Raw genomic sequence first — 24221 nt, 5'->3', positions numbered from 1 at the left:
GTGCTAAGTGTCATCCAAACAGACCCTAGAGGTAGAGATATTGACACCAGGCTAATGCGAAAAGAAGCATGCTTGATTATGATATTTAATTCGGTATTAAGAGGTCCGAATGAGATGTCTGAAACAAATAGATTCTAGCCAACCCATTAGTGCAACCCGGCGTTCATACTTGGTCTCTTGCACCTGTTTCAACAATGAAAATGTAAATTTTTTCCATTTATAAACAAGGCAGACTCCGCTCTGGCCTTTGATCCATTTCAGGTTTTACATCACCCTTTATAATCCTTTATTCAAAAACTTCACTCATCCCATTTTGCATCAAATAATCAAAAATAACATATGATTATGTACCAACCAACATCCTGAGGCTTCGCTTCAGCAAAAAAGATTCATGAATTGTGCACCATTATAGAAGTTCAGTGACAACACACTTAATCACCCAGAATCCTCAAGCAGGACCGGTTCCTGTGGGGCATACCCAATTCACAAAATAAAGGTCAAAGGAACACAGTCCCATTAACCATGTGGCAGGAGTATGATGTAATCCAGAGTGAACAAGCTTTTGTGTAAGTGAAAACAAAGATCTGTGGCATCTCGTTTTTTAAAAAGAATTAAGCATTTTTGCTCTCCCCTAGCTTAGTCTCGACAACTGATCAATCGGAATCCAAAACTTTTGTCGTGCCCCCTAAGGTCAACTCATATCTCATGCACCATGTGAACGTTTATTGGAGTTTGCTGATCACTCAACTCAAAAGTCTTTTTCCTTCACCCTTTGAGAATTCACCAAACCCTTGTCCTGAAGAGAACCCAAAAAGAAAGTGTGTGTTCTAAACGCGTAGACCGGGATCAATAGGGGATCCTAGTTCAACCAGTATCAATATGGACATATACATTCATTTGTTTAAAAAAAATATTGGAAGCCCATATTACACACCTTTGTACCCTTTATAAGTTCCAGTACTAAGAGCACTTTCTGTGAATGGAATGTTATGCTCTGGTCTTGTAAAATCTTGGATTGGTGAAGATGCAATTTTAGCTTAGTTCATGTATTAATGTTGTGTTATCACAATGTATATCTGATTTATCTTTCGATATTTCACACATGTTTTTCAAAAAATGTTCACTGTGTATCCATCAAGTTGATGGTGGATTGTCCTTTCTTTTATCGCACTAAATGTGAAAGTTTAAAAAACGTTTCTGTGCTATCAGTACTATAACAAATTTGAGGTCATGATTATTGAGTAAAATGTATCTCATGCGTAAGTAAAGATGTGTTTAAATCTCACAACCAAGTGATGTTGTTTTGTGTATACAATTATTCTTATTTGAAGACACTTGATTGCTTCATTCAAAGGTCATTTGGTTCCACCTGTTTTTACTCGTTTTTTTCTCCACATTCGGTCGTTTAGTGGTTACTATATTATCTCCGCTATATTCTGTAGGATTGAGCTAGGTTTTCCTGTTCGAGCCTTTGTCTAAGGGTTACATATCCCCCCACCTGTGATCTGCCAATCAGGTGCTTCATACCTAAGTCTCAGGGCCTACCTAACCACGTATTTCTGACGCAGGGTTTAGGGGGAGGTCATATCAGGTGAAATCAACAATGGAGATGCAAGTTTGTTATTATACATACATATATCATTGTGTTTATCAACATTGTTTTTTTCAGTATTAACACGGTCTGATAGGTCTGCCCACTGTCATAGTGGGGTGAAGACTGCCTAACTAACTATGGAAACACAAATTAAAATAACAGTAGCCTCAAACACTTCATTATCTCTCCTACATCAACTGGAACCAACCAAATTGGTGAATGTGAAAGAAATCAGCACACTCCCTTAAGTTCCTATCTCATCAACAGTGCTCATACTTCAGCTTCCCACCATGTTGGTACATGATGAACAGACGTCCTCCTTTGACCATTATTTCTCTGAGTGTGTCCTTACATCCTAACTGTATGTTCGTCAACATGTTTCAGCCGGTTTCCAATAGCACTCAATAGAAGGTCTGTATGGCTTTCATCAGGACCTCTTGATCCCTATTTAAGACCTCTTCTGTCCTACCTTAATTCTGTAGGGTAATTCGGGAATTTCCCTTTTCATTCAGGTGATATCTAAAACATACTCCAGTGGTATTGAGTCTCATCAGTATTTGCGTTCAAAATGGGGTGGGAGTGGAAGCAGCTCTCTGTAGTCTCACATTTTTCAAGGCGAGACCTCTGCCTTCGCACTGCTCTCCTCGCGCCAGCTAAAAGATGTTGATGAACATGCAGAAAGGAGGGGTGAATGGTTACTAACAATCTTTTTCAACAGCATTCTAAACTCTTTTAACCTTGACTGGGTAATCCAGGAATAAAGAGTAGCTGTGGGTATACCCAAGCTAGTTTTAATGATCACTAACTTCAAATTTATTATCTTTTGATCCCGTTAATATTTATATGCTTGTATTGTCTTCCCCTCCCCTTTGCTCCACCCCAGGCATTGGTCTGTGCAGGGGTGTTAGTTAGCAAGCCCCAAGATGAAGCATGTCACAATTTGTGAGTGAGGGCAGTTTTTCTGCACTGAGCACATGCCACTTGCACAAAATGACACAGTTACATCCTCCACTCCTACCTCTCTTTTGTGTGGACGTTAATAGTTTGGGGAGGTTGAATTAGGAAGCAGTCCTCTCCCCCTTTTTTGAATCGATTTGATAGAAATAACCTGACGCCATAAAGTTGGTCCTGGGATCCCAGAGGGACCGAACAGGCCAAAGAAGCATAAAAAAAATACAGCAAAGTCATGAAATTTATAGGAAAAAATACAAAAACACAAGTGCAGGTTCCCGCGCTTGTTGTTAATTAACCCTGAGGTGGACCAGGTCCCGGGGCATACCTTAAAAATAGGAGAGGGGGCACAGGACCCCCTCCTTGGGCTTATCAAAAGCTTCAGGTGCCATCACATCCACTGGACACTGCTTATAATGTATGCAATCGGGCCCTCTTGATCCGCCCACACCCTTGGGACCACCACCTCCCCAAGGCAAAAGTAATTAAATGAATTCAGGGGCACCTGCACAGCTTGCCACAGCTCTGCGGGCTGCCACCTCCCATGGGCACTGCTCATACATTATGTACTCAAGCAGGCCCACTCAGCCTGCCCGCACCTTAAAGATAGCCAAACCCCCGGGGAAAAATGTAAAAAATTAACACGTGTGGGTCCACACAGCTCCCCCGCAGCCTCGGACCACCACCTCTCGGGGAAATTGATTGAATATAAGGTGGTCCCTCCGATCAGCCCCAGGGACCACTGCCGCCCTGGGGCTGAAATAGATTAATGTGGGGGTCCGTCTTGGATGCCCGAGGACCACTAACTCCTCGAGGTTAATCAGCTTACTTCATGATGACTCATCAACCAATCTCTGTGCGGCACTTCATAACAACTTTCCTCAGAGCGGCACACTATGATCTTGAAGCAGTGGGTAATGATCCTAACTGACTTAGTTTTCTGTTTGTGCAATAGGTTACTGTTGGGCCCAGCCCTTTTGGCAGGTTCACCCCGAGACATTTTGCTTTTTCCTAGCCTGTTTCTGTGACCTGGTGTTGGTGATTTTAGGCCTTGGCGCACTTTTTCACTGTGGTACAGTGTAAAGTGCGTGAGCTCTCTGTGTATGTGTGGTGAGTGACCTGCCCTCCCATAGGAATGCATGGGGAATATGTATGACCATGATAGTTCCTGATGTGTGGGGAGTGCAGGGTCGAGTTTGGTATGTGCGAACTCGTGAGATTGAATGCTGCGCAATGATATATGCGGCATGATTGTGTCTAGTGTAGACGTGCCACTTTAGAAGTTGGCATATTTGTGTAATTTGTGCCTGGCGTGTGATTGGCTGGAGCCTGGCTCCAGGTGTGAGCCTGGGCCTGCTTGTGGATTGACTGTCTGGTTTGAGGGTCCTGAATGGGGCTGGGTTTTCCTCACAAATTCCGGCTCCACCCCCTGGGGTGCGTCTGATGTCCCTAGCCTGGCCAGTGAAAGGAATTCCCTATAACCAGTTCTAGCTGGTTCTCACATTGCCTGCACCCTGCTAGACAAAGGAATTCACTGTATAAAAAGGGGTTGTGTCCCCTTCCAAAATGTTCTTGTTCCCAACTTGAATCCTACCAGGGGCGTGCTGCTGCTTGGGCCCAGGGGAATGTTTGCCTCCCTGGGCCCTGCCCAGCCCCTGGATACCTGATGGACTTGTCCTGGACCCCTGAAGGACTTTTTGCTGGACCTTTGCTGCCCTAGCGCTGGGAGCGCTTCTTGGGGGTCTGCCTGATGCCACAGCGCTAGGGAGCGCTTTATTTATGCTTCTAGTGCTTGGGAGCACTTCATGTGCTGCCTGTGCCCCTATAGCGCTTGAAAGCGCTGTATTTCACTCATAGCGCTGAGAGCGCTTTATTTTGCCCCCAAGCGCTTAGTAGCGATTTTATTTTTATTATCGAGGGTGCCCACCCCTCATGTTGTGCCCTCGAGTGGAATCACCGCCGCCGGCCCAGAGATCGTGTGAGGGGGCTCTGTGCCTGCCTCCCTGCCCAGGGCTGCGCTGCCATTGGCGGCCCTGCGAGACAGGAAGCCGGGCAGAAGCCTTGGCTACGTTGCCAGGCTTCCATGTGATGGAGGGAGTCCGGAGATATGCCCGGGGTGTAGCGGCCTCTAGCGGGGCTCCCCTGTGCTGAGGGCGCCCCGGAGGAGATGAGAAGGAGCGGAGCAGTAGCAGAGGGGGCGCGGGGCACATTGCCGGTGCCCGCCCCCGCCGCACGTCAAAGCCTGGCTGCAGCAAAGCTGAGGCCGTATTCGGGGGTGCGAAGTTCCCGGGAGTCCAGGGGAGCCCCGCCTTCGCTTGCGAGGAAGAGATCCAGCAGCCCTCCCCTCCCCCAGGAAAACTCCGGTGAGTGGAGCTCATGAGGGACATGGCTGGTCTTAGTGGTTGCGAGGGGGGGGGCAGCCGCCTTCGAGCGGCCCCGTGGCAGCTCCTCCGTCTTCGCATTGATGTTTCTTAGAGCCCGTAGGCCCTAACGAAGGCCCGGGGGATTGTGCCTTTAGGGCGGCCCCAGATGGTAGTGGGCCGCCCCACCAGTGACGATGTGTTTAGAGCCCAGAGGAGCTCAGGGGGCTTTTTCTTGATCACGAGTCCCCAGAGGGGGGACTCCAACACTTGAGGACAATTTATTTACAGAGCCCCGTGTGGCTCTATCCTGCGCATGTTTTTCTTGAGAGTCCTGGTGGCTCCAACGGGGCCTAGTTGATACCAGAGCCTGTGTGGCTTCAACATGTGGCGCAATTTACTTGAAGGGCTACTGAGAGCCCATGCCGCAGTTTTGTTTCTTCCCAGCTGCCCAGCAATTAGTGGGCAGCTGCACCGTTTAGGCGCTTGAGATTGGGCTCTTTAGTCCCTTTATTGAAAGGCGAGTTGGCCTGGGGGGCTGATAGGTGAATAGGGCGCAAAGCCCTAAGGTGATTTTGCGCAATGTGGTTACCTGCTATGTTTATGATGGTAATTGCCTAATGTGAGTTTTGGGCAATGTGATGTGGTGCTAGGAAATGTAATGCATTTAATATGATTACGCACCTTGATCTTAGACCTCTGAATCTTTTTTGGCATCATGTGTTTTTGCGCTATTGAGTTGTGTTCTGGCACCTCTGAATGTTTTTAGGCATCATGTGTCTTCCTTGTTCTTACACCTCTGAATGTGTTTTGATGCATCATGTGCCTTGTTCTTACACCGCTGAATGTATGTTTGATGCATCATGTGTTCTTCCTTCCCTACACCTCTGAATGTTGTGATGCATCATGTGTAATGTGTTCTTGCTGATACCCCTAATCCTATTGTGATACTTAGGTGGTTGTTCTTTCTAGTACAGGTGGTCCTAGTTAGATCCTGGTTCTCTGCATGACATTCTCCTAAGGTGGTTAGGGTTGCGTAGGTGGTACTTACCTGTTACCAGTGGTTACTGGTTGTGTGCTATATTTGCTAATTTGCACTACAGTGATTTTATATCCTATATTCTATGTTCTAGAAATGCTATTTCTACTAAGTGCTGATTTTGACAGTGGCCCACGTGGCCCTGTCCTGGTGTAAAAAATCCCTTGTGAATATTGCCCGTGCCAATTGGCACAATGTATATTGTGTGATTACTATCTGATGTGTTTTGACAATACAGAAATTATTTTTATATAAGCTTGTGTGGAGTTCCTTTTGTGGTGTGCCTAGGATGTTGTTGCTGTTGTGTGCGTGCGCAAATGCTTTACACATTGCCTCCGGGATAAGCCTGTCTGCTCGTGCCAAGCTACCAAGGGGGTGAGCAGGGGTTATCTTGCCGTGTGACTCCCTTGCCCTGACTAGAATGGTGGTTTCTGCCTGGCTTTGGCGTAAGCCTTAGCCAACCAGAAATCCCAGTTCTAACAGTTACACAAATGGCAATCTACATTAGTATAATCCCAACAAATCTTTATGGTCCCTATCTCAATTGTGCAGTCAATAGTACCTCACAAATCTGCACCATAAACGATTATCACACAAGTAACACCTTTTATTTTTCATCTATCTATCACAGAATCTTTGACTACTTTGACTCCAATAACAACTTCAACTGCTTAACATCTAAGCATAAACACCACTATTTTACAAAATGATAGGCTGTAGGATGGTGCCAGCATTAAATTATGCAGATGATTGTGTTTTAATGTCTAGAACTGGGGTGGGTTGCAGAGGCTTTTAACTAGGTTTAATGATTTTATGAACGAACTTGGCTTAATGACCAATGCAGAGAAATGTTTTACTATGGTGGTGGATAAACCCCCCACCGTTTTAAAATCATGTATTATAAAAAATGAAAAGTTGTCCTATGTCCCCACCTTTTCCTATTTGGGAATTCTCTACGATCAAAATAGAACCTGGCATCATTAAGTAGATTCAAGGATCAGCAGTTTTAATCAAAATCTGGAGGCGATTTTTGAATTTACGAAAAAGTTAGGCTCCATACCAATCAATACAATTACTACTATCTACAAGGCACGTTATTGCTCTGCTATTCTGTATGGAGCTGGAGTATGGGGGTTTTGTAATGTAGGGAGCCTGCAAAGCCCCAAGAACTCCTTCATGAGACACTTGTTGACAGTTCCCAAAAGTCTTCCCGCCACTATCTGTCACAGCGAATTAGGTTTGATACCTCTGTCCTTCCGTATACAGTTAGCACCGATATTACTGTGGCATTCTATCTGGGTAAAGGAAGAACCAGTCCTAAATCAAGCTATTATTTTAGATTGTCTCAAACTAGATCATTTGACAAAAATAGCTTGGCTTAGTTACATAAAAAAACAGTTAGAGACCATGGGGCTGGCAGATTGTTTTTATATTCCAGGTAGCATTGCTAAAATGCCAAAACTAACATTGAAAAGGGATCATTTAAATCATCTATATTCAATCAGAGGAACTCTAGAGAAGGTAAAAAAGAGTGTCTTAGAGCACTTTTTGCTAGTCTACACTAAGCATGGGCAAATTTTGCGAATCTCGCGTTCGCGAATTTTGCGGATTTGCGAACTCGCAATCCGCAAAATCCGCGAATTCTCGCGAATTTGTGGATTTTTTTTTTTGTGTTTGCGCGGGTTTTTGCCAGTTCGCGAGGGTTTTGTACAATGTCGCAAATTGCGAACTTACCTGTCGGGTCGCAAGTTTCGCGAACTTGTTGTTTCTACGTGTCCAGCCTGTTTGGGACACTCTTCTTCATCACTGTCACTCTCTGTCACCACTGCCACTCTCTGACTACTCATGCCACCCTCTGGCCCACCCATGCCACCCTCTGTTTCATCACAGCACCCTCTGGTTGTCCAGTCAGTGTACATTATTGTGGCAACGCAAGCACACCTTCCCTGCCTCAAGTGACCTGAATTAATTTGGGGCTGATTAATGTGTCACAGAATATTTTTTTAGCTGGCACCTGCTTCCTTAGTGCTTCCTGATTAGTGATCTTTTGCACTTGCTAAGTGCTTTCATTGTTGCAAAATTAGTTACAACACCTGCCCTGCCCCAACTGACAATAATGAATTAGGGGCTGATTAATGGATTTGAACCTCCAGCCTGGCTCCTGCTTGTCTCCCTTAGCTGTAATTCAGGACCTTTGTGGCATATGTGTAACTATTCTGAGGTTCAGAGCAGGGTCACATAATAGTTGCAACTGGCAACTGAACTCTGGAGGGGCCCCTCAGGAAGCACTACAGGAAATGGCTACTAATGATGAGCCTGAACTTTTGAACCTGGTAAGTAGTTTCAGTTTTGCTAAGATCGTATTTCTGCAATTTTGCACTTATTCGCGGGGCGCGAAGTTGTACTGGGAAGCCGCGAACTCACGCGAACAGTGCGAGCAGTGCGAGCAAAATCCGCTGCTCGCGGATTTGCGGATTTTGCGGGAGATTCGCGAATCTCGCGGATTGCGAATTTACCGAAAATCCGCAAAATCCGCGAGCGAAACGGATTTTCCGCCCATGCTTAGTCTACACCCCTGGCATTGAGCCCCATCTTTCCTTCCATTTTAGCCACACCAAACTGTTTTATATTATAAGATTCATATTTGGCATCTCACATATTTTGGTCTCTTATCCTCGCAAAGCCTCTATTGCGATGCCAAACTGGATCTGTGCCCCTGTGACTCTAAGTCTGCCCAGTGCACATTGCATTTTATGTTTTTTTGTAAACTTTATATTATACCAAGGCGTGATATTATCATTCCCCTCTTAAAGTTTATAAATGTTAGGAAGTGCCGGGCAGCAATACATCACCTCCAGCTTTTAAAAGACAAATTTACATGTTTAATGATTTACAAATATATTTCTTCGGCTGTTTGACTGCGGGACATTGTTGGAAAATGATTTTATTACCTATTTTAACATAGGATCAATTTTGGGTTTGTTGCTTTATGGCATAGGGGTTTGTTAATGAAATCAATTAAACGCAGATTTTTTAACTTATGATGTTATTCATCTAAACTATTAATTGTGATTCTGAAATTCCGACTTTGAAATTGCAACTGTCTTTGAAAATAATGCACTGTATCTTTCCTTTTAACTTATCTTAAATGTCTTTTTATGTCCTCTTTTATGGCTGACACTCAGCAGAATAAAGATTGACGATTGATTGATTGATATTTTACAAGACACAAAACACATATTCTCAACATAAGGACAAAATCACAAAAGGACACTGGTGACACATAACCCTATTGCTACACACACCTCCAATACCACAACCATCTTCAAAACCTCAACTCCATCAGTATTCAAGTACAGGCTTTGGGTTTAAAGGACATGGCCAATTATAGATTGGGGTAACTTAATTCAGTGCCACTCTCTTGTGACACAAATTAAAGAACATGGGTAATTTTAGATTGGGGTAACCTAATTCAGCTCCTGTTGCTCATGACACAAACCGTCCTCCGGCTACTACTTGAGGGAGTGGAGTTGTATATATCTAAGTATTTTGGGTGTACTCATTAAATAACCCCCACCACTGGTTGTTTGGATCTTTGTTAGTCAAGGAAGAGAAATGAGGAGTCATCATCTACATATTCAATGAATCATTAAAGACTTTACATTTCAGTCAATAAAGAGAGTTAGTATGAGTTACAAGGATTTTATTTTCAAATATTTTAGCTTTTCCTCTGTTGATTTATGAGTCCTTAAATTAAAAACTTAATATAATCCAACAATCGATATTTGATTATAAAAAAGAATACATTTTTTGTTAAAATCATAGTCAAAATAGTACTAATATAACAAGCATGTTCCAAAAAATAATTCACTATTCTAAATGCAATTGAGATTAAGAGAGAAAATAGTGTCAGTTCTATAACCCAATTAAGAGTTCTGACAAGAAAGGGATTAATGCACAACCACAAAGCTTGTGCAAAATAGATTGGAAATTATTCTTAGTCATAAATCAGCAGACATATAGAATTAGGCTAGAAGATCAGAGACAGGTCTGTGGCCAGAATGTTGGGGATAGGATCTGCCCTACTCTAGGAAAATGCACAAATATCAACACAAAAATTCCATGTTTTAAGATTATTTTCTTTGTCTTCTTCATCCGCCAATAGAATATAACGAACTCCTGGGAAAAAGCAAACTCTCAGTTTTCTCATCAGAATACCATAGTCTTTCAGACATTTGTCCTTGGAAAGTTACAACATTTTTTTCTTGCAGTCCATAACTTCTTCCCATGAATCATTCTCCTTGTCTGTTCTCCTCCTCCTGGTTAGAGCTTTAATATCAGTTGTCTACAAAAAAAAAAGCGTCTTCTCACTAACTAACAGAAGGCTACTGAAGTTGCAACATCTGCAGAAAAAAAGAAGAAAAACAGGTTGCACAAACAACTATTCAATGTGAAAAACAGGACTTTCCGTTGTTTTGAATTGTTTTCCACTTAACATGGCATCAACAGCTAGGCTAACTTAATTTAGCACTTTAATCACACGCAGCCCTATAACATTTAAGTATGGTTATCTGCTATGAATTTTGCATTTAGAATATGTATTATTTAAATGTAAGTTTATGCAATTTTTAAAGACAAGATAAAACGTTTAATATGCTTTTGCATTTAATGTCTGATATTGTGTATTAAATACCTTCGTATAATCTCTGTATTTCCAACTCTGAATGGAATGAAACTTTTTCATAACACAATTAATGTTGATAGAATAATTTTGAATAACACCCTGAGCTATTACATGTTATTTGCTAAAAAGAGCTACCTTTAATATTATGTGATACCATTCTGTGGTTTTGATGACTTTTAAGGTAATCAATAACTAATATGAAAAGCGTTCTTCATTAATAACACATAGTTTCTCTAAACAACTAACAGACATTAGCTCATTCAAAGCAATATCTAAGCTATTAAGGTGTTCTAATCAGAATATAAAGTCTGTGAGAGATGAGGTTCCTAAAACACCTCTTATAGAAACAAATTAGCTGCAATATTGAATTGGTAATCCTAATGTGTAACTTCTTGAGTAAACTAACAGATAGAAAGTAGCACTTGTAATTCTGATGGATGACTCTTTCAAACAAACAAGTAGAAACAGTTCACAAGGCTCAATGAAAAGGTCCGGGACAAATGTTCAAGTCTATTTTATTTTACACAAATGTTGTTGCAATACTGTATGGACTCTTATTTTTTCTTTTGTTGACTTCCTAATAGTAACAGGCTGCAAGGATTCCAAACTTGTGAACAACAAGCCCTGTATGTAGCAACTATGTATCACAATGCCTGGCAAGAACACTATGGAGCATGTGGATCCTGTACTCAATTCAGGAAGGCTGCCACCATGTGTAAGCCTTGTGGAACCCCAGTGGCTCCATGGTACATGTTGTCCTTGTTGTTTTCACTTTTGTAGTTAGCTTAATGTATTCATCTGAAAAGTGAAGCCTCTCTTTAGGCGACGCTACACTTTGTGTACCTTTCCCTTACCTTCTGCTCTTGAAGAATCATATGTTTAGGAATTTTAGAGTTGTACATCTCTGCGAGGGACTGACACACAGCAGTAAATGCATTCGGCACACCCTGACCTAATCATAGTGGAAATTTTAAATTTTAACTAGGGGAGAGATCTGCTGGTTTTTAAGTGAAGAACACTAAACATTGTCAAAAAGACAATTGCCAAAACACTCATCATAACCAGGGATATGATACATTAAAAAACATTTGACCATCCCATCAAACTAGTAAAAGTGGACATGGTAGTGATTAGTGATTCAAAGTCACGATACAATGTAAACTTTAATTGACACAGTGGGCCTTTTGTGAATAATTGAGCATGTCTATACCCAGAGATTACAAAGTAACATCAGTGTAGATTTATTCATTTTTTGAATGTTTGGTTTTCTGGAAAGATTTGCCAGTCACAGATTCTCAACCTCAATCCTTGAAACTGTTTGTGAATTTGCAATTGTTATTAATAAGAAGCATTTCCTCCTGTGCACTCATATAAGGTGCACAATTGACCATCAGGACAGGACACTGAATTTGTGCATTGCAATTTCTTTAATACTTTTTTTCTCAATGGAGAAATTACATGTTCCATTGAAGAACCCATGTATCCACCCATCCACTAGTTTTGGATTATTTTGTTTCCAGTATGGTCAGAAATATACACTTGCCCTTGCAGAGCAGGAAGAGCCGCGGGAGAAAATTGCCACGGGAGAAAAGTGCTGAAAATCGGAAGAGAATCACTGAAAACACGGCTCAGGAGTTGGGTGCTTGGGAGTTCGCGGAGCCCGGGTGCTAGAAACTTACCAAAACAGAATAACATTGGGTACACTCCCCAGATTCCCTCGCTGCTACTATCACCGCCGCAGCGCCAGGAGGCGCCTACAAAGGCAGACTGTGACCCATGCAGCGCGGGACGCGTACCTGGTGTTTGGAGCCTTGAGGTGGGGGCAAAGTTTGCCACGAGCCGGATGAACATCACGGGGAGCGGGAGAGTGTCGGACTGGCAGCGCCCGGACGGCGCCCGGACGCAGCGCCAGTAGGCGCCTACAAAGGCAGACTGTGACCCACGCAGCGTGGGAAGCGTACCTGGTGTTTGGAGCCACGAGGTGGGGGACAAGTTTGCCGCAAGCTGGGTGAACCTCACGGGGAGCGGGAGAGTTTCAGACTGGCGGAGCCCAGACGAAGCCCGGGCCCGTCTGAGCCCGCCCGAGCCTGTGTGAGGCTGGGCTGTGCCCCATTTCTTGTCTGTGTGATCTGGACATGTAGGATTGTTGGAGTATCTGTAAGTAGCCCGGCTAAACTCTTAACTGGCCAAGATCACAAGACTCTTTGGCATGAACTTAAGCGCTGCTTATTTTGAAGTGTTGCAGTGTAGAGGGAGGAGGGTCTCGACCTACTATCTCTCTCCCGCCCCCCTATATCCCGGGTCATCTTGCCTCTAACCAATTGTAATCATTTTTATAATCTTTTTATGTAATTGAAGGAGAATCAATAAGCTAGTTATAGCTAGGGTTTGTGAAGCCTAATAGCTAATACCATTATCATACCAGTTACATTTTATATTTATAGCCATGTGTTAATTAGTGTTTTGTGACTGCAACTGTTATATATACCTTTACGGACAATATTTTATAGAATCTATAGGTCTCTTATTGCCTTACTGGTACTTGGTCACTTTACAACCCATACCACCTTAATCTTGGGGTAGCAGTGTATCTACTTTGCTTTCCACTTCCTCCTCTTGGCACTACTCGCACTTTATTTACCTGGTATTCAGCATTAAGGAGTTTATTGTAATTTTGAACATTCTAGGCATTGTGTTAAGTTTTTTCCGGACTTTGCCATTTATTTTCCTTAGGTCAATATAGATAAGCACTAAATGATATAGGAACTTCCAGTATGTCTAAACGGAAATTGCAAAAAGGACCTAAAACTGTAGCCAACCTCTCTTGTACCACCATTGATTCCTACCTTGTGAGGGCCGTTAGCGCTATTAATGTGGAAATAGATAGGGCGGAACACCGCCTCTTCTTAGGAGTAGGCACTGTGCTAGAAGATGTTATCAGACTGGAAGTACAGCATAGCACAAGAAATGTTCACGACACTAATCCCATAACGAACTCTGATGCCCCGGACCCTGTACCTACAGAAGTACTATGTTCAGATTCACCTAATGGCTCACCTACAGCAAAAAGGTAAAGGAGCTGCAGAAAAACCCAGCAAAAACCAGGGACAATTAATAAAGCTAAAAAAGGCCCGCTACCGATTAATCCTGCTAAAATAATGGAGAAAGCTTCTAGTTTGGGATCCCTGTCTGATGTGCAAGTTAACCACAGCATAGCTGTTTTAACTCTTAAATTAGAAGCTTTTACCAAACCGCTTTTAGATAAAATTGATAAACTTAGCGGTGAGGTTAGTAAACTTAGCAGTCTACTTAAACATACTATCGATTTGCCAATAGTGAATTTGAATGGGCAACAGGGGGGCCAACATGAACCCTATAAATGAGGAACATCAACTGCCACTACATCAACTAGTGCCCTACTGGCACTTGACAGGAACAAGCAGGTTAGGGAGGGACAGGGCCTTAACCCTTGCGGACCTCAAACAGGCGCTAACTCTATCCCCCTAGGCCCAAGACAGAATGTGTTAATGTATAATCGCCCTAGCGACGTCAGAGGGGATAGGATTTCAAAAGCCGTGATAAACCAGGTTCCTAAAAATTTTAGGGAGACAGAGGATTCAGAGGGAAGAAGTGGTAAATCCATTAATCTACCCCCAGAATGTTGCCTGTATGTGGCAGTTCTGGTAAATGTCCCCCAACTTGATTCTGACCAAATGGAATCACACTCCACCCTAAAAAATAAAGTGGTGCACTGGTTAAGCCGAAATTGTGACCATCCCGTAAGCCATGCAGACCAGATACTCTTGACTAGAAGAGTAAAACTGGATAGGACCCTTAAGGAAAACCTCGCAAGAGGACTGTGTAATTATTAATTTTAGGGACCCTAGCTGGGCCAGGATCTCCTTGGATAGAGCAGCCACCTCCCCACTCATTGGCGGGCCTCGATGGAATTGGGCAAGCAGTAGCTGGGGTGTTGAATGTGGAGGAAGATACAATTTTAATTGCTCCAAACATATTAAATCATGATCACTGGGTTAACTCAGATGGAAATATAGGGCAATCAATGGAAAAAGTTATTACCACTGCTGCACCGGACCCCTTAATTAGAGGGATTGAGGACTGCTCATGTACAATTGCCCAAGCCGCCGATAATGCAGGAAACCCCCTAGTTAATGGGTTCACCATAGTCTCCTGGAACATAGCTGGATTGGCAAGTAAAAGGGATATTTTAGGTTGGATGGATTTCATCAACACTCATGATGTAATCTGCCTCTAAGAAACCTGGAGTACTGAGTGTGTCTACTTTGAAGGGTTCACATCATACGACCTGCCAGCCTCACATTCCTTGGGTGACAGAGCAAAGGGAGGACTGTTAATTCTTATGTCGAATAGATTACCTCTGGTCGTTAAAAGGGCTATGAACTTTGGGAGCGATTCACAAATACTATGGCTATACCATAAAGATGGACGGGATGTGTTATTGATTAATTTCTATAACAATGTTTTTGATTCTACCCGCCACAAAGTAGTTACCGAATTGGAGATAGAAGTAGGTAATTTGAGTAAAGAACTAAATATTAACTTCGACTTGGTATGGGTCTGATATTTTAACTTACCAATTTGTTCTCTGTCTATGACCAAAGTGTGCGGGTTCAGAAGTGATGAAGGTGATGACTGGGTACAATTCCCACATAACACTTATGGGGACACATTTAATACTGTTTTGGCCATGTATGACTTGGATATAATGCAATGTTCCCTGTATGGAAATGGGAGGGTGATTCCAACTTTTACGGGAAGAAACGCAAATAGTATAATTGACCATGTATAGGTATCTGCCAATATAGTACATTTCTGCTCTACACAGCGGATTGAAGAATTGCTATTTACCGATCATAACTGTATTATTATGTCAACAGTTGTGTGGGGTAACAGACACACTGTACAACAGATATCTGTAGGCAATATTGACCCCTGTAGAACAAACGGTACCAGAATTAGATGGAAAGGTATTAATGCAGACAAAATATTTAAAAATATTGTTCTAGAATGTAGTAAAGAGATATTTGAGAGTCTTGATATTGGGGCCGATTCAGTAATAATACTAACTAATTTCTGTAAAATAAGTGCTTCCATTGACAAAATATTAACAACCTCATTGAACAGGAAACATAAGCAGAATAGGGGCTGGTTCAATCATGCCTGTACCGACTCACTGAATCAGCTTAAACTGTGAGTTCTTATGGCGTGCTTGTAACTTTGCTTAAGACTGGCACTGCTTAGTTCAAATTTTGTATAGTTCGTTTTTAATTGTGTCTAGAATCGTTTTAAAAAAAATAAACTTAATGTGACCTGAAACGATCTTTAAAAATCTTGGGAAATGTTAATGTGCTTAGTTTAGAATTTACACACGCTAAAATAACCTAAGTTGTGGGGATACTCCACCTAGAGCGCTGACGCGGTGTCAAGAACATTATCTTGACCCGCCTGAAGATTAGCGCTCTTGTGTTTTGTGTTTAGGGGGGTTCCTGACGTTTGGCTCCGCCCATACACTTCCCGCCTCTATTTACTGCGGGAAGAAACGTCTGCTCCGATCAGAACTGTGACTTCTTGTGGCGTGCTTGTCACTTTGCTCAAGACTGGCACTGCTTAGTTCAAATTTTGTATAGTTCGTTTTTAATTGTGTCTAGAATCGTTTTAAAAAAATAAACTTAATGTGACCTGAAGCGATCTTTAAAAATCTTGGGAAATGTTATTATGCTTAGTTTAGAATTTACGCACGCTAAAATAACCTAAGTTGCGGGGATACTCCACCTAGAGCACTAACGCGGTGTCCAGAACATTATCTTGACCCGCCTGAAGATTAGTGCTCTAGTGTTTTGTGTTTAGGGGGGTTCCTGATGTTTGGCTCCGCCCATACACTTCCCGCCTCTTACTTAACCCACTATGTGGCGAACGCGCAGCGGGCACGCCGACGGCGCGGCGAAGGCTTGCCAAAGGCGAGCCCGTCTGTGCCCGTCCACGCCAAGACCGCGACAGGCGCAGGAAATGCTGGCCAACCCCCCCCCCCCCCCCCCACTTTGTTTACACAGCCGATGACCTTAGAAGGCTCAATCATCAAAAGAGGTGCTCCTGCCATATATGTATGGAACACTTGTGGGGCCCATTCTCGTGTAGATCTTGTTCCTGGTCCACGCTCGTACCTCCATCTGAGACTCCAAATCAGGTGCACCCCTCTCCGGGCGGCCAACCCAGTCTCAAAGGAGGGCTAATAAACGCCCGATCTATGGGCAGCCATAGTGAGGACATCAAGGAATTGATTTGTGTACACGGACTGAATTTCCTTTTTATAACTGAAACCTGGCTCAGCGAGGGAAGCAATCCTGACCTGTCTATTGCCATACCTCCCGATTGTAACATCGTCAGGGTAGACAGACCAATCAGTAGAGGAGGGGGCATTGCGATAATCATCAGAAACTCATTGAAATGCCACACTTTCAGCCTTACCTATCTCAAATGTACTGAAGGCATGGGCTTCTCTATTAGAATTAATGCCTCTCGGTCCTTTACAGGAGGTCTAATATATCGTCCCCCGGGCTGCCCAATTGGTTTTCTTGAATCTCTGGGTGAAGCTCTAGGACAGTTGCTTGTGAGTTATCCTTACTTCACACTTCTGGGAGATTTTAATTTACATTTAGAAGCCAAGACTAATTCACAGGTTTCCAACTTCCTCCAGACACTTGAAATATTTGGTCTGTCTCAAAAAGTAACTAATATGACCCATCAGGCCGGTCATACGCTCGATGGGATATGTTCCAATTTTCCGCATCTAGTCCTGCATTCGCCAATCCCCCAAATTTGGACTGATCATTGTTTTATTCCATTTGAGGTAAATACAGAGCATATGCAGAAATCGGTAAAAACCACTACACCTTCCGCCACCAGTTTAAACTGATCCCTGATTGCGAACAATAGTCAGCTTAAGTCCTTAGCTCAGTCACAGGTTCCCAGCCTTTCCGGTGACGTGCGGCATGATTCTAAATTGTTCCACACGTGGATGCAACTTACAACCAATAACCTCGCCCCACCAAAAGGCCCGGTTAAAAACAAGGAGAAATCTAAAAAGACAAGGACCCCCTGGTATACTAAGTCTCTAGTAGAAGCGCATCTTGAGTGCAGAAATGGGGAAAGAAACTGGAGGAAGAATTATGACCCAATAGCAAAAAGTCAGTATATAAAATATAGGAATCTTTATTTTGCAAATATTAAAATTGCCAAAAGGTCTTACTACACGAAACTCATTCAGGAAGCCCAGCAAAAACAGAAAACCGTTTTCGCTATAGTAAAATCATTTACCCACCCGACAATTCTGAAACAAGATATCCCTCCATCGCAGAGCTTCTGCGACCAGATCACTGACTTTTTTGACGATAAAATAAAACGATTGCAGGATGACTTTTTACCTATAGGACGCCCCATCAAAGGGAGTACTAGTGGCGCTGTGCTTCTCCGGCCGCATACCTTTGCAATGTTCAAGCATGTAACCCTTGCTCAAACCCATGAGGTCATAATGTCCTGTAAATCGGGTTCACCATCTGATCCCTGCCCTCCCTACATTCTTAATCAAATAGTTGAGGTCGTAAATCCCATAATAAATCAAATAGTGAATGAATCACTTAGTCCCGGGACCGTTCCTTCGGATTGGAAAAAGGCCATAGTCAAACCTTTGATGAAAAAGCAAAATAAAAACTCTTTAGATCTTTCGAATCTTTGTCCCATATCTCTGCTTCCAATCCTTGGTAAAATTACCGAGCACATGGTCCACCAAGAGTTGTCAGATTTTGTGGAGACACACAATATTTTGCATCCTCATCAATCCGGTTTCCGTCCTAAACACTCTATGGAGACGGCTCTCATGGAACTAACGGATGCCATTAAAAATGTACAGGATGAAGGGAAGAACGCCGTCCTGATTCTTCTTGATTTATCGGTGGCGTTCGATACCATCTCCCATAAAATCCTTATTGATAGGCTAAGACTGAGTGGCATAACAGATGGGGCTCTAAATTGGATAAGATCTTTCCAATCAGAAAGAACTCAGACTATCGCCTTGGGGCCTTTTTGCTCGAAGGAGAAGAGTGTTACCTCAGGAGTTCCCCAGGGCTCCATCTTGAGTCCGTTGCTCTTTAATATTTATATGGTGCCCCTCATTTATTTAATTGAATCCTATGGGATAGTGGTAACATTATCCAGGATTAGCTCGGATGTCCAGGTCTTCAAGCACGGAGTACCACAGGGCTCTATATTAAGTCCACTACTATTCAATCTATATATGAGCCCATTAGCAAAGGTAGTGGAAGAAACTGGGCTACAAATGTACTCCTATGCTGATGATTCTCAGCTGCTCTTTTCACTCTCCTCTGGAAATAAGGATAATCCCTCTATACTCAAACAAGGGCTCGTGAAAATTGCAGGATGGATGCAAGAAAATTTTCTCAAGCTAAACAGTGAGAAAACCGAAGTGGTGATACTGGGCAAAGACAAAAAGCTATGGGGCCCCCAACATTGGCCGCAAGAAATGGGCCTACTCCCAGTCCCAGTAATGCAAGCACGTAATCTGGGCATCATTATCGATGATTCTCTTAATATGCATCAACAAGCAGTGAAAACGTCCGCTACCTGCTTTGCCATTCTAAAATGGCTAAAGAAGATGTTGGATGCTGCCAGAATCAACCAGGAAAACCGTACTCAACGCACTAATTACATCCAGGCTTGATTACGGAAATGTACTGTATCTAGGGGAAAAGAAAGCTACGATTCGTAGGCTGCAGACAGTTCAAAATGCTGCAGCCAGACTCTTATGTAAAATCCCTAACACAACCCCCACCTCTAAATACATTTGGGATCTCCACTGGTTAAAAATTGAGAACCGAATCAAATTCTAATCTAAATTTCCACAAAAAAGCCCCAAAATACCTTCAAAATTTGGTACATCCATATTGCCCCTCCCGTGCTCTTCGCTCTTCTGCAGCAAAGAATTTTATAATCCCCAAAATCAGACGGTCACGCATGGGCGGCAAATCCTTTTCTTTTCTGGGACCCACGCTATGGAATTCCATGCCTACTACAGCCCGAAATAAGACCAATTACATGAGCTTCAGGAAAGCTTTAAAGACCTGGCTGTTCAACATCTAAGCTGGTTCTTGTCTGTAGCAGAATTATTCATCTTCTAAATGCGCCGGGAAACCCTTTGTGGGTAGCTGTTGCGCTATACAAATAAAATAAATAATAATAATAATAATAACATCATATGCTGATGGCACCCAGCTGATTGTATCCCTGGATAAAAACTCCAGAGTGGCCGAACAAAATTTCCAGAATTGTCTTGCTGACGTTTTCTAATGGATGAATGACAACTGTCTAAAATGCAAATCTGGAAAAACAGAAATACTGCCCATTGGGAAAAATGTCAACTTTAGTCCCAATGACTGGTGGCCAGTGGGTGCCACCTCACCTGCGAGTTCAGTAGAAACGGCCAGGAATTTGGCCATCCTTTTTGATTCGTCACTTTCTTATGGCAGGTAGTTGTTTCAACATCATTAAGTCATTGACGAAATTCTTTGACTTTCTCCCCATTGATGCTAGAAAGTCTGTGATAGAGGCTCTTATACTTTCCGCCTCGACTACTGTAATGGTCTTATGGCCGGAGTAAAAAAAATGACATTAAAAAAACTACAAAGTGTCTAACATGCAGTGGCCCGCTTGGTACTGAAACTCCCCAGGAAATCATCGGCCTCTGCGGCCCTTAGGAAACTACATTGGCTCCCCCTAATCAAAAAGATTCTTTTTAAAATCTTGTTGACCTCCTTCAGAGCCTTAAATAACATCAGTCCCAAGTATCTTATAAAAAGATACTCCCACTACTTTCCCACTAGAGTTCTGAGATCAGCAGGCTGTACTTTAGCCAATATCCCTCCCTTTCATCTTAAGACTAAAGGGGGAAAAACCCTCAGTGTCCTGGCTTCTAAGGCATGGAATGGGATGCCAAAGGAGCGAAGGCTACTTGACCGGGAAGCCTCTTTCCGTAACCAACTTAAAACTTGGCTTTTAAATTTGTCAGATGCTTATGTACTAGCGGCCATATAGATCACACTTCTGTTGTCTCCCCCGTTCCTTAGCGCCAGGATGCTCCTTTCGGAGCGACAGTTTGCGCTCTATAAGTTTCAAGATAACATTAACATTAACAAACTAGTTGAGACTAGAATATAAATTAATCCTAAAACAGAGGAAGACAGAACTCCAAGAGGAGGCTTGGGACAAATTGGCTCTGGCCGCGGACACATCTAATAATAAGCTGTTCTGGGAAACAGTTAATTCAACATTTCTTAAAAATGAATCTTTCCCTGAACTGTTAAGCCATGTTAGTAGTGAGGAGTGGGTGGCACATTTTTTCAGTATTTTTAGCCCATGTGATAGTAATACTGAGTTGATTGGAATTGGATAAATGCACTGCTGGTTATTGTCTCTTTAATTATGGTTAGTCAAATTGGGTGGTGCACCGGAAGGTGGCGTCGAGTGTCCAACGACGTCAGGCAAATAACATTTAAGAAGTGAGTCTAGAGGTGCTCTAGAGTCATCCCTTCACAGGCACTCATTAGGTTGTCTCCCATATGTAAGAAGACTTTCACTCAGTTCATCCAATTGTTCATTAGGTTTTTATTTCATTAAATTTAAGTACTCTCGGTTGAAGACATATTTTGTTATCCTTTACATGGTGATTCACATGTTTTGTATTTCAGACATTGTCATTATGGAGCATCCAATGCATTTCGGGCATTCAACAACATGCCCTTCATCAGGGAAAACTACACTGTAAAATGTAATAAAGTGTTGTTACTGTTGAGATAAATCATATAACATACATCGAAGGCAGTCAACGTGTGGGTATAGCCTAAAGACAATATTTATGAGACCAAGTGTTCGTGCAGTGAATGGTCAAAGGGTAGGTGCAAAGTAAACGTGCATGGTGAAAAGAACTAAAAATGAAGTACGGGTGTCACTCACATGACTGGAGTGTCCAGTTTGCAGTGAAATCTGCAATAAACGGTATAAGAAAAAAAGGTATAAGAAAAAACGGCTCTTAGAGACATGACTCTCAGAGGACACGGACATATGTCGTCATGAGACCTCAAAGGAAACTGGGTTCGTCTGACCTACTAACCTTGGTGAAAAGAAGTATCGGTTCCACTCGGGTCCTCTCCTTCGTACGAGCTGGTACGATGGTAGTTTGATAGCGTCTACTATTTAGAGAAAGTTCCGGTCATGTGGGGTGTCACGTGACCGTGGATATGAAAAAAAGACTTACGGACGAACTTCCGTGTATTGCTACGTGCAAAAGAAATATGCACGAAAATATAATATCGTTCTGGCCAGAAATTAAATAAAGGATAAATGCGGTTTAAGTATGTCATCAAAATTAATACCGTATTGTAAAAAAATGATAATAAGGTGGGATCGGGATTCGAACCTATGAGGTCCGAGTTGATAATAGGATGATTAGTGGTTGTCACCACTACAGAAGACATTGAGAAAAACATTAAAGAGGATGTGTGTTGGCGTGAGTGTCTGATGGTTTAATGAACAACACACAGTATACACAAGATACAGTCTTAGGAGCAATTCATAAGAAAATTATGTACTTTTAACAGGTTTATAAATAACATGAGAATTCTATTCGTTCATTTAGACCCATTGGTATCTGGGTCGAAAGTTTCTGTATCCAATAATTCTCTCTCATTAGCAGGAATTTAGTATTGTTTCTCCCTTCCAATTTTTGGACAGTTTCAAGAATAATGAATTTGATTTGGGAAACATTGTGGTGTTCCTCTGTAAAGTGTGAAGATAATGCTGATTTGGTGTTTTTCAAGCGTATATTTGATCTGTGTTCAGTTAATCGCACTTTAATACGTCTCTCGGTTTTGCCCACGTACATTTTCCCACATGGGCATCTGATCCCATATATCAGGTTGCTTGATTCACAGGTGGCATTGACCTTCAATTTGATTGGATAACCTTTAGAGGGATGGCTGATGGTATTGCCTCGAATTACACTGTTACAGTTACCGCAGTTGAGGCAGGGTTTGGTTCCTGTGTATATTATGTTGTCTGGTGGTTTTTGTTGGAGAATTTCCCCTAGATTCTTTGATCTTGTGAACGCAAAGATCGGTGGCTCTCTAAAAGACTGCCTGAAATCAGGTTCAATGTTGAGGATCGACCAATGTTTCAATATGGTTTGTTTGTACTTTTTGCTTGAGGTCGAGTATTTAGATACTACCACAGTGCGTGTTTGTTCAGTTTTAACTTTGGTCGTTAGAAGTTTCGCTCTCTCAATTTTGTCAATTCTTTTCTTTGATTCATCGACTACAGATTGTGGATAACCTCTAGCGGTGAATTTCTTAGTCATTTCCATAAGTCTAGTATTGAGAATGTTTTCATCTGAGGAAATTCTTTTGACCCTAGCCATCTGAGAGAATGGTAAGTTCTTGATCAGGTTCGATTGATGGAAACTCGAATATAGCAACATGTTATTCCGATCCTTAGGTTTGACATAAAGGTCAGTCATGAATCCGTCTGACGTTATGGTTACACTGACATCCAAGAAATTGACCGTAGTACCACAGTTATTTTAAAGTAGACGAAGCGTGGTACCAACAACTGACAGGCATGGCAATGGGCAATTCAGCAGCCCCCGTGTATGCTAATATATTCATGCAGTGGTATGAAAATCGACACATCTTTTCCAAAAAAGAATGGACACAAAACTTGAAACTGATGATTAGGTACATTGACGACCTCTTTATCATCTGGACAAACACAAAAGAAAAACTACAGACGGAACTAAACAAATTCAACGAGATAGATGAACGAATCCAACTGACTTGGGTCATGTCAGACACTACGGTCAATTTCTTGGATGTCAGTGTAACCATAACGTCAGATGGAATTTTCTGAAAACCCACAAATGTGAATGTTGCTGGGTCAGCACACACTTTTAGGTAATTCCCATCATAAAATGCCCAGTTGACATTCACATCCTGCTCTTTGTGCAGATTCACTCACATGACAACCCAAAAGAATGTTTTTATACTGGCAAAAAAGGTTATTTGCCCTAAGAAGCTTACTCTTAAAAAAAGCGTTCTGATTTGTAACATGTGTGCGTTCACTAAATGGTTGTTTTACAGCAGGTTTTCTTTTTCTTCAGTGAAGATTGATGACCTGCATGTCTTTTGTTCCCTGGCATCTTGTCCCAAAAGGCACAAGGTGTGTGGTAAGCTGTTGAAAATACATTATGCTCTCTGCTAAATGTGTTTCTGCCACCCTATATCTAAGCCCCACACCACCTTTATCGCTGGGTAGCACTTACCATTACCTAACAACCATAAAGCCTAGTCTGAGGATGTTGAAGTGTACTACACCTTTGCCAGTAATATAAACAACCAGTCTATCTCCAACTTCTATAAAAGGGGTGTAAATACCTTGGGGATAGGGGCAGCATTTCTAATTAGTGAAAATTGTATCATTTGTTTAGAAATC

The 24221-nt window shown here is 42.3% G+C and overlaps 1 protein-coding gene across 1 annotated transcript in view; it reads right to left on the bottom strand.

Moving 5' to 3' along the window:
* LOC147678539 (extracellular calcium-sensing receptor-like) overlaps window positions 1–23091 on the bottom strand; it is a 62585-nt gene extending 39494 nt beyond the window's left edge. The window contains exon 1 of the mRNA XM_086945682.1: window positions 22619–23091. Within this exon, the coding sequence (XP_086801808.1) occupies window positions 22619–23091 (473 nt within the window). The remainder of the gene's footprint in view (window positions 1–22618) is intronic.
* Window positions 23092–24221: the final 1130 nt, after the last annotated feature.

The sequence above is a fragment of the Lissotriton vulgaris genome, chromosome 12, assembly GCF_964263255.1.
Source record: "Lissotriton vulgaris chromosome 12, aLisVul1.2, whole genome shotgun sequence".
Lineage (NCBI taxonomy): Eukaryota > Metazoa > Chordata > Amphibia > Caudata > Salamandridae > Lissotriton > Lissotriton vulgaris.
Note: the sequence above shows the minus strand (reverse complement) of the source record. Positions and strands in the feature narration are given on the sequence as shown.